This window comes from Bactrocera neohumeralis, chromosome 2 (genome assembly GCF_024586455.1).
Source record: "Bactrocera neohumeralis isolate Rockhampton chromosome 2, APGP_CSIRO_Bneo_wtdbg2-racon-allhic-juicebox.fasta_v2, whole genome shotgun sequence".
NCBI lineage: Eukaryota > Metazoa > Arthropoda > Insecta > Diptera > Tephritidae > Bactrocera > Bactrocera neohumeralis.
Window position 1 is genome coordinate 28,650,091 of NC_065919.1, and position 17,148 is coordinate 28,667,238.

The 17,148-nt window shown below is 35.6% G+C and overlaps 1 protein-coding gene across 2 annotated transcripts in view; it reads left to right on the forward strand.

Annotated features, from left to right (window-relative positions):
* The first annotated feature begins 393 nt into the window (after positions 1–393).
* LOC126767909 (TLD domain-containing protein 2) overlaps positions 394–17,148 on the forward strand; it is a 313,504-nt gene continuing 296,749 nt past the window's right edge. For both annotated transcript variants that reach the window (XM_050485643.1, XM_050485647.1), the window contains exon 1: positions 394–1,628. Coding sequence is in view for 1 of the 2 variants with exons in the window: in XM_050485647.1 (XP_050341604.1) it covers positions 1,627–1,628 (2 nt within the window). In the remaining variant the exon portion in view is untranslated. The remainder of the gene's footprint in view (positions 1,629–17,148) is intronic.

Consider the following 17,148-nt stretch of genomic DNA (forward strand, 5'->3'; position numbering starts at 1 on the left):
AATAACCTTTATTTATATGTAAGAAACACACACATTCATATTTCATTGAAATTCATGAACGAAAAAATGCGCTAATTCTGCGAGTGGGCACTGAGCGACTTGCCGATAAACTCAGAGAGCGCTCGTGCGCCTAAAAGTATGCGAGCGTTATAGTGAAAACACACACACACAAAACACACAGCAAAATTACATGCAAATATATGTACATATATACAAGGGGGTTAGTTGACGTTGATGTAAGTATGTATGTTCGGCTGCCTGCCTGTTGGCCTGCATGTATGCGTCTGTGTTCGAAAGCAGCGAGTAGTAACTGTAACAATTTTTAGGTGCGCACTCGTCATTCCCTACTCCACGTACACAGTTATCAGCAGTTAGTTCGAGACGCTTGCGAACGTCAGTACAAAGCAAAATTCGGAGCAGTAGACGAGCTACACACACATATAAATAATGTAATATAGAAAAATAAATGTTTATTGTTGGAAAAAAAAAATTATAAAAAATTACAAATAAAATAAGAATTTCAAAAAATAGAGAAACATGTGCAAAGTGCTTTCGAAACGCAACTAATTATTGACAGTGTGATGCAAGAGTGTTACTGAAAAAGTCGCAATTAATTAACTACGTACATATGTATGTATATATATTTTAAGCGCGAGCTTTGCATGATTTTTTAAATGAAATTTCAAAATTTTGCATCGCATGTTTTTGGGTGAAATTGTTTTTCGAATTTGTGTGGAAAACAGCAATTAACGCCACAAATCCGCTGTTTCGTTTGTATACAGTGGTTACATAAATTTTTCAGCTGTTCAAGCGTGTTCCACCATTTCCATTTTCAACATTTTCGACATTTTCGATTTTCATGCGACGTTAAGTGACGCAGTAACGTTTGAACTTCTGTCGCTTGCTGTTCAGCCCTCGTCGCTGCCGCTCTTATCGCTGACGTCGACGTGGTCGTGCTGTCAATTTTCCACCAAAAAAAGTTTACTTAGACACTAAATTTTTTCCATGTGTGTGTGCAAAAAACTCGCCTGAACTTGCGAGTGTCTATGATAAAATTTATATTAATGGTTGAAACGTGCTACTGTTGTTGTAGTTATTGTAAGTTTTACTTAGAAATTTAGAACAATAACATAACAAACCCTGAAAAAAATAGTGCGAGTCCACATTAAAATAGTAAAGAGAATTCTTACTGAAGTTTTAGAAAGTTATACATGTTCACTCCACATAACGGTGTATGACAAAAACGTTCAGAAATGCAGTAATCGAAATCGTGTGAAATTTGTTGCGGTAACTGTTTTAAAAAATTACCGTTAGAAATAGTACTTTGTACAGAGACTTTGCGCAAAAGTAAAAGAAAAATACAAAAATACAAAAATTAAATAAACAAAAATTATGTGTCAATTATTGTGAAATTAATAATGTGAAAATAATATCGGAAAAAAAATTTTTGAATAAAATATTTTCATAAATAAATTAAGCAAAATTGTTGCTAACAGCCATAAATGTGTTTGTAGTGCAAAGAAATTGTTAGGTGCAACAATTTGAGAAATAACAACCGTTATTTTACAACCAAAAATTATATTTTCGTGACTAAACAACTGTAGAAACAACACTTCTGTCTAAACAATGTAAGTGCAAGCAATTTCGAATACTTTAAGCAATTTTTTATATTAATATACAAATGTACATACATATGTTTCAATTTTATGTAGAAGTTAGTTTTTCCAATATACTGTTATTAGCATTTAAAAGCCTTTTTCTCACTATTTATTAAAGTGGATTTAACAACGGTTTTGACTACATAATGTATTCAGAACAAAAACGCTACAGTTATTAAAATAACATTTCCGTTTTTGTTGTTGTTGTTATAGGCCCAATCTAATCTAAGTCCATATATGTATAGACCCAATTGTCTTGGAAATGACAATGCTGCAGCGAATTGCTCCCATTATACCTTCCAAAAGCCAAAGGCTTGTTCAGAACTTAATGAAATAAGCTAATGAGCGCAGAACTAAAGACATATAGTACATCAAACGAAATCATCAAGCAATGTGTCTAGTTCTAAAGACAATCAAAAGCTCTACGGCCTTTTTCCATTCTTCAAAGTTTTTTTCTTTAGTGAAGAAATATGTAGTCTCTCTTCTACTCTACCTAGTAACCATAGTCTGAAACAATGTTCATAGTTGTTGTTAGCATATTTTTCTTGAAGGCTTCAGAACTATCAACTATCGCCTTAATATTGTTTATACTCGTATCTAATAAAGTGTGAACACTTGGAATTTTGTGACGCGAAGCAGAGAAGTGTTCAGTGCAAATGTTGTACGCTGAATTTTGCTTGCACTATAGACTTATTGTCGAGAGATAGGTTCGGATTTAAGTCGATGCTTCGACCTCGGCTGAAGCAAACGCCCAATATACTATATATAAAATAAGCTTTCCATAACGTGTTCGATTTCATATCGTGTTAGACGCCAGGTATTTGCGTATGATAAAATCTGCTGCTAAGTACAACTACCTCATGAGTTTTAGAGGTATGAAACGCCTTAGTTCTTTAAGAGAACTTTTGTAGAGCACGATATTTTCTTCTTCTTTGCAGAGTCTAGCTACAAGATTACTGAAAAAAGTTTGGATCTCATGATATTGACATACATACATACATACATATATGCTGATTAATTTTTTTGGAGGATTTGCGAGGGAAAAATATTTAATTACAATGCTTGGCCAAAGTAATACCATATGCCATAGAACACGTATCCGCAAATCTTCTAAATTATCATACCAACTAAACTTCTTCTTCTTTAATAGTGTAGACACCGCTTATGCGGTCATAGCCGAGTTAACAACAGCGTGCCAGTCGTTTCTCCTTTTCGCAATTTGGCGCCAAGATATCAAGTGCAGCCAGGTCCTTCTCCACCTGATCTTTCCAACGGAGCAGGGGTTTTTCTTTTCCTCTGCTTCCCTTGCGGGCACCGCGTCGAGTACTTTCAGAGCTGGAGTGTTTTCATCCATTCGGACGACATGACCTAGACTGTGTAGCCGTACAGCTCACCGTTCCATCGAATGCGATATTCGCCGTGGCCAATGCGAGGGAAAAATATTTAATTACAATGCTTGATTTTGAGGCCGTTTAAGGTAGTAGTCTGGTAACTTATGCCTATTTTAATGACTTCTTTATAGGGTGGTTTTTTATAATGAATTATCTTGAATATTTAGAGTGTTTTTATTTACATATTGAAAATAAAAAAAAATGTATTTGAAAAAATTTAATACTTTATTACTATTATTACTGTCACTCGAAGTTGGAACCTCAAAAAAAATGCACGCAGGTGGCCCGAGTGATTTTGACTCTTAATGTTATCTGAAATCAAATATTCTTGTTTATACTTAATTATAGACATGTCATTCTGGTCGGAACTACTCAAGTTAAATTTCAAGAGCAAATAATAAAATGGCGGACTTTGAAAAAAAGTCCTCTTATTTTAGCAAAGAAAGGGTTGTAAAATAAAAAGTTAGGGGTGAAAAAAATCGTTAGTTCCGACGAGAACTATAAATGTGTAGAACAGCCTGTTAAAACTTGAAAGCAATCGGCTCAGTAGAAAAAAAGTTAGGACCCGCGCCGACCAGAAAAACAATGTTTTGAGAAAAACGCGTTTAAAGTTCAACAATTCCGAGAGAGAGGACTCCGAGGCGCTATAGGAAACTCGTTATAACTTCCGAAATATTTCGAATTTCTGTCCGAAATTTTCACTGTATATACTCAAGACATTGCACTTTCAAATGAAGCAAAAAAAATTTTCGATTTTTTGAACCCAAGTTACTACCTTAATGCTTGAGTCTTAATTAGAATATGAGTTGGGTGATGGTTCCATGGCTTATGAGCCTTATCTTCCTTACAAGTACAATTAGTGGTTGTAGTGGCAGACAATTTCTCAAGAAGAATTTTGAGGACTACAGCCAAGTTCGCAGCCTTTTGGCGGTAAAATTTTCGGCTTCGTTCCGGTTGCGTAGTCTCGCCTGTGTGCGATCAATTATTACGGTGCCTTTACCCTCAAAGTCTATAAAATTTTGTTGTTATTGTGTTTTTTATACATTCTAAATTCTTTCGAAAAATTAATCTTTCTAATTTAAGCCACAGCTGTGCAACCAAATTATTTAAGACGCGCTGCTAATTAATTTTTTACTTAAGCTACCAGCAGCCTTAGGCCTTCCCAACGAACCGAAGCTGTTTTAGTCGGAATTTAGCTTTCTTTCATTTATCATAATCAGGAACTTTGTATAAAAAAATAAGAAAAAACTCGCCAAGAAATAAAGCAATTAACAGCGGGTAAGAATTAATCGCCCATGCTTAGAAGCGAGAAAATTGTATATCAATTATTTTCACCAACATGCTGGTATTAAGTTTGCCAAGTTTCTCGAACCGTTACACATTCACAAACACAACTTTCATTTCATACATTGTGATAAGAACGCATGCACTTGTGTGTATTTATATATGTATACTAGGGGATCTGGCCACGCGTTGCTGTGGTATACATTTTATACTATTCAATACAGTGAAATTTTTATTTACGAATAAAGGTGAAATGTTTTTGTCGGTATAAGAATCCAAGGGATTGTGCTTGAGGTCTAATTTTGAATATGTTTATAAATTTCATTGGAAATAATAACGAATTTAAGGCTGATTTCTCAATGTCTGGTTACCAGCGTATGAGCATGTAAGTATATATATACTCTGTATGGATATATATATTGTTTGTATGTAAGCCAAGCATGAACTTGCTCCCTGCAACTGTAAATCTAATAACCTTGGCATTCCTGTCTTGCCGTTGGCAGCCAACCTGTCGTGCCACCACCGTTAACAGCGCTCGCTTAAGGCCCTTACGCTCCCGAGTTGCTTAAATACTACTACACGCACCTATATATATACATATATATGTATATTCCTACACATTCATGTAATAATTATATGTAGTAGCAGTCGTATTTCTTGCTATCAGCCGATTCCCTAGAATTCACTGCTCCTCTCTTCCTTGGCTTTGTTGTACTTTTCTGTTCCTGTTAGGCCATTTTTTGTTTCGTTTACTTTTTGTGGTGCATTGTTGTGGTTTATGCGGTGGTCGCTTTTGTGTTGAAATTCTTTTTCCGCCTACGCAATGTATGCTTCAGTCTCTTTTCTGTGGTGCTTGGTATTGTTAGGCGCATTCTGCTGCTATCATCATCACGTCTGTAGATATACTCGTTTATATATGTACACTTTCGGGTTATATGTCTGTATATGCCTTCTCAAAGGTTTTCCGAAATTTTTGTTAACTTCGTAGTTATGGTCCTCCTCATTAGGCGCAGTTGTTTTCGGCTCCCACTGCAATTTCTCATTGATTAGCCTTCATAACCTCGATTGCTTGAATATTTATATCCCTTCAATCTGCACATTGTTTCTTACATTCCTTTATTAAATATTTATGCATGTTTGTATGTATAACTATATTTATATAAGACATTTTGATAAAACCACACAGTTTTATCGGTTAGTTTATGCAATTGGCGCCTTCCGGACTTCAACATAACAAATTTCCAACCCAATTGGTTATTTTGGTGAGTTGTATTTTATATTTTTTCACTTCTGGAATTGTCATGAATCAATATTTTCCACATCTCCATACATTGCTTTGATTATCCGTAGAGTTCCAAGGATATTTTAGACACTTTCTGGCTAAAAATTGCTCAAATAAGTTTATTAAGTGGTAATTGACTCAAAGGTGTATTCCGTAGACGCGACAGTCGTAATGATCACCAAATACCTTATAAGAACTATGCACTGAAAGTCTATGAACTGATTGAAAGATCGCGTCACAAACGAATATGTCCAGGCTTGTCTTAGAGCGCTAAGCTGAACTAAAATACTTCCAAAGTTTCACCACAATTCACATTTGTTGTTTTTTTAAAGAGAGACCTTCAAAGGCATATTTATGGAAAAGTGGACAAAAAAGTTTTTCACTGAAAAAAGATTTCACTGACATGAGAAGACTAAAATATAAAAGAAGAGCCAGTATGGATAGTTGGACCATTATAAATAAGCACTGCTTTGGGTGGAGATTACAGATTTGCATTTAACATTTTTTAGCTGTACTGTTCTTTGTTACGGCGAATGGGAACTGTAGTTTTCTATAAATACTAAGTAACTATTTCTTAAAATATGTATCATATGCTTTTGGATATATTTTGGAACAACAAATTAAAAAATTCTTAAAATCTCTCTCATTATAATTTGTCTTCAAATAAAAGGAGAGGGCAATGTCGACTAAGTACAGCTTTTGGAATACTTGGGTATAGTAATATTTGATTTTAAAATAAACGGCCAAAGTAATGCCATATACCATAGAACACGTATCCTCAAATCTTCTAAATTATCATACCAACTAAACTTCTTCTTCTTTAATAGTGTAGACACCGTTTATGCGGTTATAGCCGAGTTAACAACAGTCATTTCTTCTCCTCCACCTGATCTTTCCAGCGAAGAAGAGGTCTTCCTTTTCCTCTGCTTCCTCCGGTGGGCTGCGTCGAGTACTTTCAGAGCTGGTTTTCATCCATTCTGTCGACATGACCTAGACAGCGTAGCCGTACAGCTCAACGTTCCATCGAATACGATATTCGCGTGGCCAATGCGCAAAGGAACATAATTCTCACGCAAAACCTTTTTTTCGAAAACTCGTAACATCGAGTCGTGAGATGTTGTCATCGTCCATGCCTCTGCACCATGTAGCAGGTCGGAAATAATGAGTTACTTATAGAGATTGATCTTTGTTTGTCGAGAGAGGAGGTCTCAATTGCCTACTCAATCCGAAGTGGCACCTTTTGACAAGAGTTATTCTGCATTGGATTTCGAGGCTGACATTGTTGTTACTGTTAATACTGGTTCTAAGATAGACGAAATTATTTACGTCTTCGAAGTTATGACCATCAACAGTGACGTGGGAGCCAAGTCGCGAGTACGACGCTTCGCTTCGTTATCCATTTTGGAGAAAGAAGAACTAACGCCGCGGTTGTTGACGCCAATGCAATGGCGTACTCCAGCAGCTGTACACTCTTATAGAAGAATTACTTTCTCCAAGAGTAGATTGAAGTAGTCGCACGATAGGGATGTCTGGAGCCTCGTTTGGTATTGCGTGGCTCGGAGAGGTTCTTCCCGATCCTGACGGAGCTTTTGGTATTGCTAAACGTCATTTTACACAGCCGTATTAGTTTTGCGAGGTTATCAAACTCAAACATCGCGGCATAAAATCAGCTCCTATTTCTGCTGTCGAAAACAGCTTTGAAATCGACGAAGGGGTGGTGTGTGTCGATCCTCTTTTCATGGGTCTTTTCCAAGATTTGGCGCATGGTGAATATCTGGTCAATTGTTGATTTTCGAGGCCTAATGTCCCACTGATAAGATTCAATCAGTTTGTTACGGTGGGCTTTAATCTTTCACTTGGTACTCACGATAGAACCTTATATGCGATGTTAAGGAAGCTTATTCCACAATGGTTGGTGCAGATTGGATTCCTATCGTGTGACATACTTTCGTCCGACCATATTCTACAAAGAAGCTGATGCATGCTCCTTATCAGTTCTTCGCCGCCGTATTTGAATGGCTCGGCCGGCAATCCATCGGCGCCCGTCGATTTGTTATTCTTCAGACGAATAATTGCGACCTTCTACATGGTGGGACAATGGAACGTCTATTTGAACATTATATACAGTTAATTTGCCTGAATGTGCTTCCTGATTTATACCTTTACCAATTTATCGCATTATTCGGACATTATGGCTTATTTCTTGTTATTTATATTGTATATTTCTGACTTATCTGTAATTAAATCAACAAGTTATCTGCGTTCTGCAAATCTGCATTTTAAAAGTTTTAGTTTTCAGAAATGTAACGCCGGCAACCCTGTGTTGAATTGCCATCATTTATTAGCCAATACGCTTTTATCAACATATTTGAACAACCGTTCTAAATAACTACTGTTATCAGCTACTGTAACTGTAAAATTTCATTCACATATTTCATTTACAAAAATCGTTGTTTATTTGCGCAAACGCTGTAAAGCCACTATCGCAACTCTTATTCGCCGTTATTACGGTTCTGGGACTCGCTCTCTCTCTCTCTCTCTCTCTCTCTCTCTCAAGTGCTCACAATCTCTGAAAATTGCAATTTCTTGTTGACTTGTTACGGCAACAGCAACAACACAAGCAGTCGCAAATAGACAGCTGATCGGCACACACGACGGCGAGTGTTAGCGAGCACAACAAAAATAGCAACAAACACAAATGCCGTTTGTCCTTGACAAGGTTTCGCATCGTATTTGTTGTTTTGTGTAGGCTCGTGTCGCTCGTCCGTTAACCACAACGTTTGCATTAACTCGTTATATTTTGTCAATTATACTCGTACGAGTAAGCAGAGGGATTTGGAGATAAGTATATGTATGTCTGTGTATGTGTGCATCTGTTACAGCCGCGGCTCATCAATTGCTTAAGCGTTTTCAGCCGTTCGTGTACAGTTATATGCATGTGTGTGTGTGCGTGTCCTGCGGCCGAAAGGAATGGCATTGTTACAAAATATCCGTTTGCGTGTCAAGTGCTCGTACACTCCCGTTACTCTTATTTATATGCGTACTTGCTAAGTGGTGTAAAAGCGTCGCTGTGGAATTCGGTCTGCTTTGCGTCAGTGTACATGCAAACACACACGCACACTAACATGATCTTTTATGTTGCCTCTATTGGTAATATAATATTGTGCCGCTGCCACTTGCTCTTTCGAAATTGTTTCGTGTCCGACGGTCAAGCGGAACAAAACTTTATGATATTATATTTCACCGAAAAATATGTCGATATTTCCTGTTAATATCTGTGTGCCAGTAACTTAATAAATAAGTTAGGTGTGTGCTACGAAATTTGGTATTTATAACTGAAACATGAGTGGGTTTCCTTAATACGTGGATTTAGCTAGGATTGAACTGGCTTTTTTTTTATTAAATATTATATTACCAATAGAGGCAACTTTTTGATAAAACTGCTTGAAACAAGTTAAATAAAAAAGTTTTCCATATAAGGACTTGACTTTGATCGATCAGTTTGTATTGCAGCTATGTGGTATAGTTGTCTGATAATGGTGATTCCGACAAATGAGCAGCTTCTCTGGCAGAAAATGACATTTGCGAAATTTCAGATCGTTATCTCAAAACCTGGGGGACTAATTCCCTTATATACAGACAAACAGACGGACGAATAGACGGATTTTGGCTAAATCGACTCAGCTCGTCACGTCGTCGCGCTGATCATTTATATACTTGTATATCTCTTATGAGGCCTCCATGTTTCCTTCTAGGCTTTACAAACAGTCGTGGCAAAATTAACATACCCTATTTAGGGTAAAACATTTATTGAATTACTTTGTCCGATATGATACAGAAGAGGTACTAATATATATATATATATATATAAATCTCTCAAAGACCGAGGAAATCAAAACATATTCTTTACATTATACACACTTAACATTTTTAGTGGTAAGACATATGCATAACCTTGCATTTGTATGACCACGGTTCTTGAATTGGTTTACCGAGGTTATCTATTCTAAAATCTTCGAAAATAGGACCACTTTTGCTGTATCGATTTAACTGAAATCTGATGTTGCCACTTTAATAAAAAAATTATAAATAAAATTAAATTTTTAGCGAAGTGTTGCGACCTAACTAATCATCAAAAGATATCTAAATACGATACTTTTTTTAGCAAAGGTTGCCATTAATTTGAAAAATTGAATATAAACAAAAGTTTGTTAAGCAAATAATGAAATATTTAAGTTACTTTCAGTTTATGTGTGTTTAAAAATGGTGTTGCCACCTAATTGAATTTTATTTTAAAATTTGAAATAAAGTTTTGCAGCATAAATAGTAAATAAAATACTATATATTTAAAAATTACAAAAAAAGCTCAACAATAATACTTAGACTATACCGAAATTTGGTTAAAGATTTCAATTTGACAGGCTAATGGCTCAGATTAGATACTTAAAATAATATGAAGCGTAGATATAAATATAATTGGATTTTAAATAAAATTTTAGAAAGAATATACTAAAATCAGTAATAAAAACTTTGCAAGAGTTGCCATCTCTTTAAAATTTAAATTTAACAAAAACGTTATTAAATTTTTTCAAGCACAGGGTACTCGGTAGTGCTTCAATTCGAATGTACAGTAACTCGAACTGCTATAACTTGAAGTTCTCCATAACTGAATTGGCAATAGAAGTCAAATTTCATACAAATTTCCTTCCATAACTCGAATTTTATTTTGTGGATTATGGTGATTCGAGTTAGGGAAGTTCAACTGTATTTATAAATAGATTTATAAATATTTCAAAATGTCCTTAGGGTAGTATTTAGTAAATCTCAAAGCTACTTGTCCGAGTTTAGTATTATACATTCTAGACAAAAATTTGAAAATTCTACTCAATTTATTCATGAAAGATTTAAACGAAATAAATTAGCAAAAAATTTATGTACAAATTCATAATTTCAAATAATTATGTTATTTTTATTCGAAATTACTGGTTTTAATACACATTTTTTTAAATAAGGCAGTACATTTTTCATCAACATTTTCAGACATCAATAATGTTGCTCTCTCAGTCAAACATTAAAATCGATGACATAACATACTTATGTACATTATACAGCTCTTACGGTTCTCTGAGGCTTAATTACCGTGATTACTCACCAAAATATCAGAACTCAAAAAACACTTCAAATTTAAAAAACATATGTAAGTACACATTAGACATTTATTTCACGTGTAAAATACTATTAGAAACAATAAATTTCTTGTACACACCCTAATGCTACATAAATTATACCTTTTCTGCGTACACATGTGTATTAGCATTTAATTATGCGCTTTCTCCCTGGAATTAACTATTTGTATTTTCACTTCAAAGCTGGTATGAACGTTTTGGACTTTTCCTTCGAGTCGCCAGGTTTTTCCCACAAAATGCTACAACGAAAATCACGTATACGCCATGTAGGTCGCACTTTCGTTGGGTGTGAATGCGTATATTTATAATAATAATACGCTTTATTGCCGTTTGGGGATTTACGAACATTTCAAATGCGAAATTCAAAACAGATTTTACGACCATTTTGCGGTAAATTCTCTGTCATTGCGTCTATTAGTGAGCTGTGGTATGTGGGCAAGTGGATTAATAGCTGAGACCTGATTGTAATGCTGATTGGGCAAGTGCTTAAGTGAGTATATAAAAATGCTAACCAGACACACATATTTATCAGTAAGCTGCTAAAAAGCATTAACGGCTATTTCGGTGGCTTTTGTTGTCGAAAGTTCCGCTGTAATTGTCCGATTCGGGAAATTGTTTGCGTAGTACAAAGGACACAGCTAAAATGTTCTACTGATTAATCACGGAAATATTTGCCCAATTTTTATACAGAGTGCAGACAACAATGTGCATACTAAGTTGGAGCATTATAGAATTAGAAAACATCTGTAAAACAGAGTTGACCTACATATGAAACATAGATTCTGCTAACTGTTTGAAGAAAAAGAAGCTATCACCAGCCGCGGCATACAAACCAATTAAGGTCACTTGTCAAATGAGTTCCGGAAAGGCAGACCAATACAGACATTCAAATGAAATATTATATGTTTGCGTGCACACCCAGTATTCGGTAGGTGTTTTTTACACAAAGTTGTGCCCATAAATATGTGCTAATAAAGTAGATGGCTTGAAAAATGCGCGGAAAACTCGCAACAATAACATTAACAAAATTTGCTATTAAACTGAAATACATCTATTTACAACATGCTAAAATATTGAAAGCCGCTTTGGCTATAAGTGACACACCTTACATATTTACAGTGTGTAATAAAGTAGGCAAAATAATTTAGTTTGTGATTAACGAAGCGCCAAAAAGTATGAAAGAGTCGGATTCAGCAGCAAATTATTTATATGTAACTTAAGGATATGTTATCACAAAAGTAAGAATAATAATGATTATAAAGGTTAAAATAAAAAACAAATATATATTATATGTATAAGTTTTGTAGTTATAATAATTGGGTATGTATTTTTGTGCTTTTCAATCTTTGTATACAAAAATCAATCTGTGTTAGCATATCTTTTGGAGTACGCAGTTTTATTAAATGATGATCCAAATAATGTATCTGCGTCATTTATACAGGTTCGGAAATGTAATCCTAAGACCACTAGCAAATACCTATATCGTGTAAGCCGTGTATTAAATTTACTCAGCGCTGTTGAAGGAAAAAAACCAGTACAATATCTTTGATTATTTCTCATTGGTTGGTAAGCTTTTTCGAAAATAAGAGACTAACTACTCCCCTGCTTGGTTTGTGTGTGCTATACTTTTGCCTGATAGATGACGCTGAGGTCAAAATATGTATATGTCGGAGCGCTTATGCTTGTATTTTGTATGTCACTGTAAATGCGTTTGTTGTAGTGCAAATATTTTGTAGGCTACTGTATGTGGCAGAACGTTATTTGAAGTGGGCGACGTATTGGCGGCATATATTACGGTACTATAGAATGTAAATGCGCAAATAAGCATAGTAACCGGAGTAGAGAAACTGTTACTGAGTGAGGTCTGATCGTATTCTGCGAACAGAGTGAAGAGACTCAGGAACCGTTAGCTACTTTTAGAGCAATGAAGGGGTGCGTATATAATTAGGCGCTATGTCCTCGCAGAATCAGTTCAAGAAGTGATCTTGATAGGAGCAGAACTTGCTGTGCTCGTATAGTGAATATAAAAAGTGAAGTTATTGAAATATAGTAAACTGTAAAGTGTAAAAGTGTGAAGTGTAAAGTGATATGGAGTCATCTACAAGCAAATCTTCTATGTACATATATATTTTTTTTACTAAAAATCTGTTTTGTTTTATTTGAAATATAATCGTCATTAAGCAGTTAATAGAGATGGAAATAGCTAGAGTTGGTATATGTCTCATGAATGATCCGTATATTAGACCAACAAAAAAAGTATTCCGCAATAGATCTAAGCCGTTATATGCAACAAAGCTATCATTTGTATATTATGTCCTGCCATAAGTTCTGTTACAAGTTCAGTCCGTTATAGAAATGAGTTTTAAAATATTTCATAGAGTTAATTTTATCTAATAATTTGTATATGCAATTGCATTTGATATGGTCATATTTTGCTTTCACTCAAACCGTCAAACGATTTGGCTAATATCATTGATCAATAACTGCAATCACTGTTTCTGTTGTTTTCGAACTGCTCGAACCACAGATTCTTTGAGAAGAGAAATTTCTGTAGCACATTCGAGACGCCATGTTCTAAAGCTCTAACCGCAAACTGTAATACAATGGATTGAAGTCTGGACTTTCTCACGGTCAATCTGCAGCTATTAAATCAGGAATATTGCTTCTTAGAAGTATAATTTCAGTCCACTTAAGGCAGATAACATGTGTTATCTTACAATCCAGAAATTATCTCCTGAAACCACTGAAGTTGGACCACATATGTTATATATTTGACACATATGTACATATGTCTATTTGTATAATTTTGGGCCTATTTTGAAGCAAATCGTTGGAGGATCGCTTTAATTAGCGTATCACCCTTGAAGGGAAGTATGGTAAATAAAGAACTACATTCTTTCACAAAAAAAACTTGTGTTGCTATGGTTGACCGGAAACTATACAATTGAACTGTTATATCCATTTTACTTGGCATAATTTTTTGTTTTCTAAGGGGTTTTCTGCGAATGCGTTCGCGAACAGTTTTTATGGCTGAATTGGTTGCGAACCACACGAGGTTGATCACTTCTCTTTCTGTCTTTCTGTCATCACCTATAGAAGTTTGAAAAAACCGCTGAAAGGAAACACAATCTTGAAATATAAAGTTTTCGAGAAGCTCGTAAAATGATCACCACAGTACGCTTTTCGTAAGCTGCTTACATTTTTGGTAATACGCCAAAGCAAACACTGAATCGATTGCTGTATATGAGTAGACACTGCCTACAAATTAGAATAAAAATAACGGTATTTTTTCCACCTTCTCTCACCGCTGTATAAATTGTGAACTTTCTAACAGAATTTAGGACAAGACTAAGTATAAAATTTATTCGATAACTATTAACGAAATGATCTACAAATGTAATAATCTATCGATTATATAAATATCGATTACTTAATCCATGTTCCCGAAAATTAATGATAACACCCTGCAAGTCACCTCCACCTAACGGCTGAGTGATCGGTAAATTACCCAAAAGCGTCTAACGTTTAAATCACCGGTAAATTATCAAAAGCGCTACCTGCGATTTCTGTTATAGTTTCTATGAATTTCTTAAAGCTCTATTGACAATTCTAACCGAAACTCCAGTGTACGAGTGAACGTTCATGCCTTTCTGCACAAAGGCCTTATGAGTTTCACGGTGTGTATGTGTTGGTTTCCGCGCCAATTCTTTCAAAGTTTTGTATATCGGTAACCGTAACTGGCTTGCCATTATATAATATATATTTAGGTTGTCAAAAAAGTCTTGCGGTATTTTCGCTAGTTGGCGCTGAAAGCGCGTAGTTCTAGTTTTATTCGTCGCATCGGGTCATGCTATACCTTTTTGGAAAGCTCATTTCACGCGCTAACACGTGTTTGATTGATTGTCGTTTCTTTTAAGTCGTTCGTGAGTTATAGCGTCGCAAACATGGAGCAAAATAAAGAGAAAATACGGCATATTTTACAGTACTACTACGATAAAGGCAAAAATGCATCTCAAGCCGCCAATAAAATTTGTGCAGTTTATGGACCCGATACAGTTTCCATTTCCACCGCACAACGATGGTTTCAACGTTTTCGTTCTGGTGTAGAGGTGGTCGAAGATGCGCCACGCTCCGGAAGGCCTGTCGTCGAAAATTGCGATAAAATCGCTGAATTGGTCGAAAGAGACCGGCATAGTAGCAGCCGTAGCATCGGTCAAGAGCTGTTTTTGTGTTTTTGAAAATGTACTCGTTAATATCTCGATATTTTAAAAAATATGTCGCCGAATTTTGTTTTTAAAATGAGTTAGACGCTTGCAATGTCACATAATTGTAAGTAAATATTGTCACTAAAAATGCGACGACAACAATAAATTTCACCTCGAGCTAAGAAAAACCGAGTCCACGTCGTCTTATAGCCTTTGACAGCCGAGCGTGATATATGGACATGCGATAAGCAATAAGGACAACCAAAGAAATAACCTAACAAAGGAAAGTAACACCGTTTGTGTGTCAAAATGCAAAAAAAAAAACAACAAATGACGGAAATGTCAAATGTCAATGTGGGCTGAGTGAAAATAACTTTCTAACAAGTGAAAGTTGAAGGCAAATACAAAATTGCAATTGGAATACAGTCGCTTGGTATTTAGAAAGCAACCAAAGCGGGTATAGCGAAATGGCTTAAGAAAAATTAAAAACAAAATTGACGCAAAAAGAAAAAAGTTAACTCATTTTCAAGGTCTATTGAGTGCGATTCAAACTTTGTAATTTAAGCGCTTATATATGCATCTATGCGTATGTTTGTAACTATGTATTGGATATACTTCTATGTAGCGGTATTTGTGTGCGATTGCTGCTTGAAAAGGAAATGCACTTATGAGACAACTCACAGCTGTCTCGGAATTCGCAAACTTCTTGTACGGCTTTCATTGCACACATACTTATGCACGCATTAGATTGCTTGACAACAGAAATAGTAATACCACTCGAAGATGACCGCTACGATGTATGCTAGAAATGCCCTGTAGGAAGTGTACATATATTATTGTTCAATTCACAACCTGTCGTAAAGCATCGTAAAATCGTAAAATTATAAATTTTTACACTTGTTTTTTTATAATTTTACGATTTTACGATGCTTTACGACAGGTTGTGAATTGCTCATATATGTAAATACCCGGTAGAAATTTTATGGTTCATAAATTTTGAAAATTTTAAAACAAGAAATAAGAATGGTGCATACCATATGTGTGAATGCGGAAGCTTAGTTCATTTAAATATCCCTTCAGAGATGTACTATACTTCTGATAGCATAAAAGAGTATAAAAAGAGCTTTAGCTTTGATCTGCTATCATCAATTGAATACCAAGGACTAAGACCTCGACAAAATTATGCAAGAAATGCGTTGCGAGTCTGAAAACATTGCCATACAGTTTTGGAAATGCTGCGAAGCTGGCAATGCTTGACTTCACATAAATCCGGACACGCTCTTATACCGCAGAGCCAGTAGTCATGTGAGTAGTAATCGTCAAGTCGGCATTTAAATAAATATTAGCTAAAATATTTATTTGTCTGCCTTTAATCTCGAAGATATTTTGTGTACTGCGGCCACAAGGAGCATGCAACCGCGCTAGTACTCGTTCAAGCGGAGAAAAATAATAAAAGTGCTGTTAGAACAAGTTAAGCTACTTTACAGTCAGGAAGCAACCAAACCTGTTAAAATATAAAACTTGATTAAAGCTGGAACTGAACGGAATAATTGGCAATTTCACAATGAAAGAGACGAAACGAAAAGGAATGAAACATCCCTTAAAGCAATGTAACCACAAAATATCGCTCAAACCTATTAAATATTGAGGCTTTGAGTTTTGGCCTGCATCCAATCACCTTGTTCAAACCTAGCTCTAGTTTTTAAAAATCAAACTCTTTTTTAGAAAATGTCAAGAAGTCTACTTTGATCTCGTAAATTTACCTACACCTCTAAAATAACCCCTCTATTTCTGGTTCAGCTCGTTCATTTTGCCACTTGTTTCCTGCAGGGTGTGCTGTGCTCGCATAAAGCAAGTGTTTACGTAACTATGGTGAGTAAGTGTGTTTGCGCCTTTGCGTGTGGGTAAAACAGTTATCCAGTCAAGCAACAAAATCGGTATGCGAATGCTTGGCTTTACTTTCACGCTCATTTATATTTTTCTTCCATAAACTGCGGGCATTTCGGTGCGCTTTGCTTCGTATTCTTCGTTTGCTTCGCTTTCATATGCACAACAATAATTGCATAAGAGCCCGATGGCGCTGCCAACACTTGAGTGACAGTAAGCCAAGCCAAAGGCACTTTCGGTTGTATCTTGCTGGCA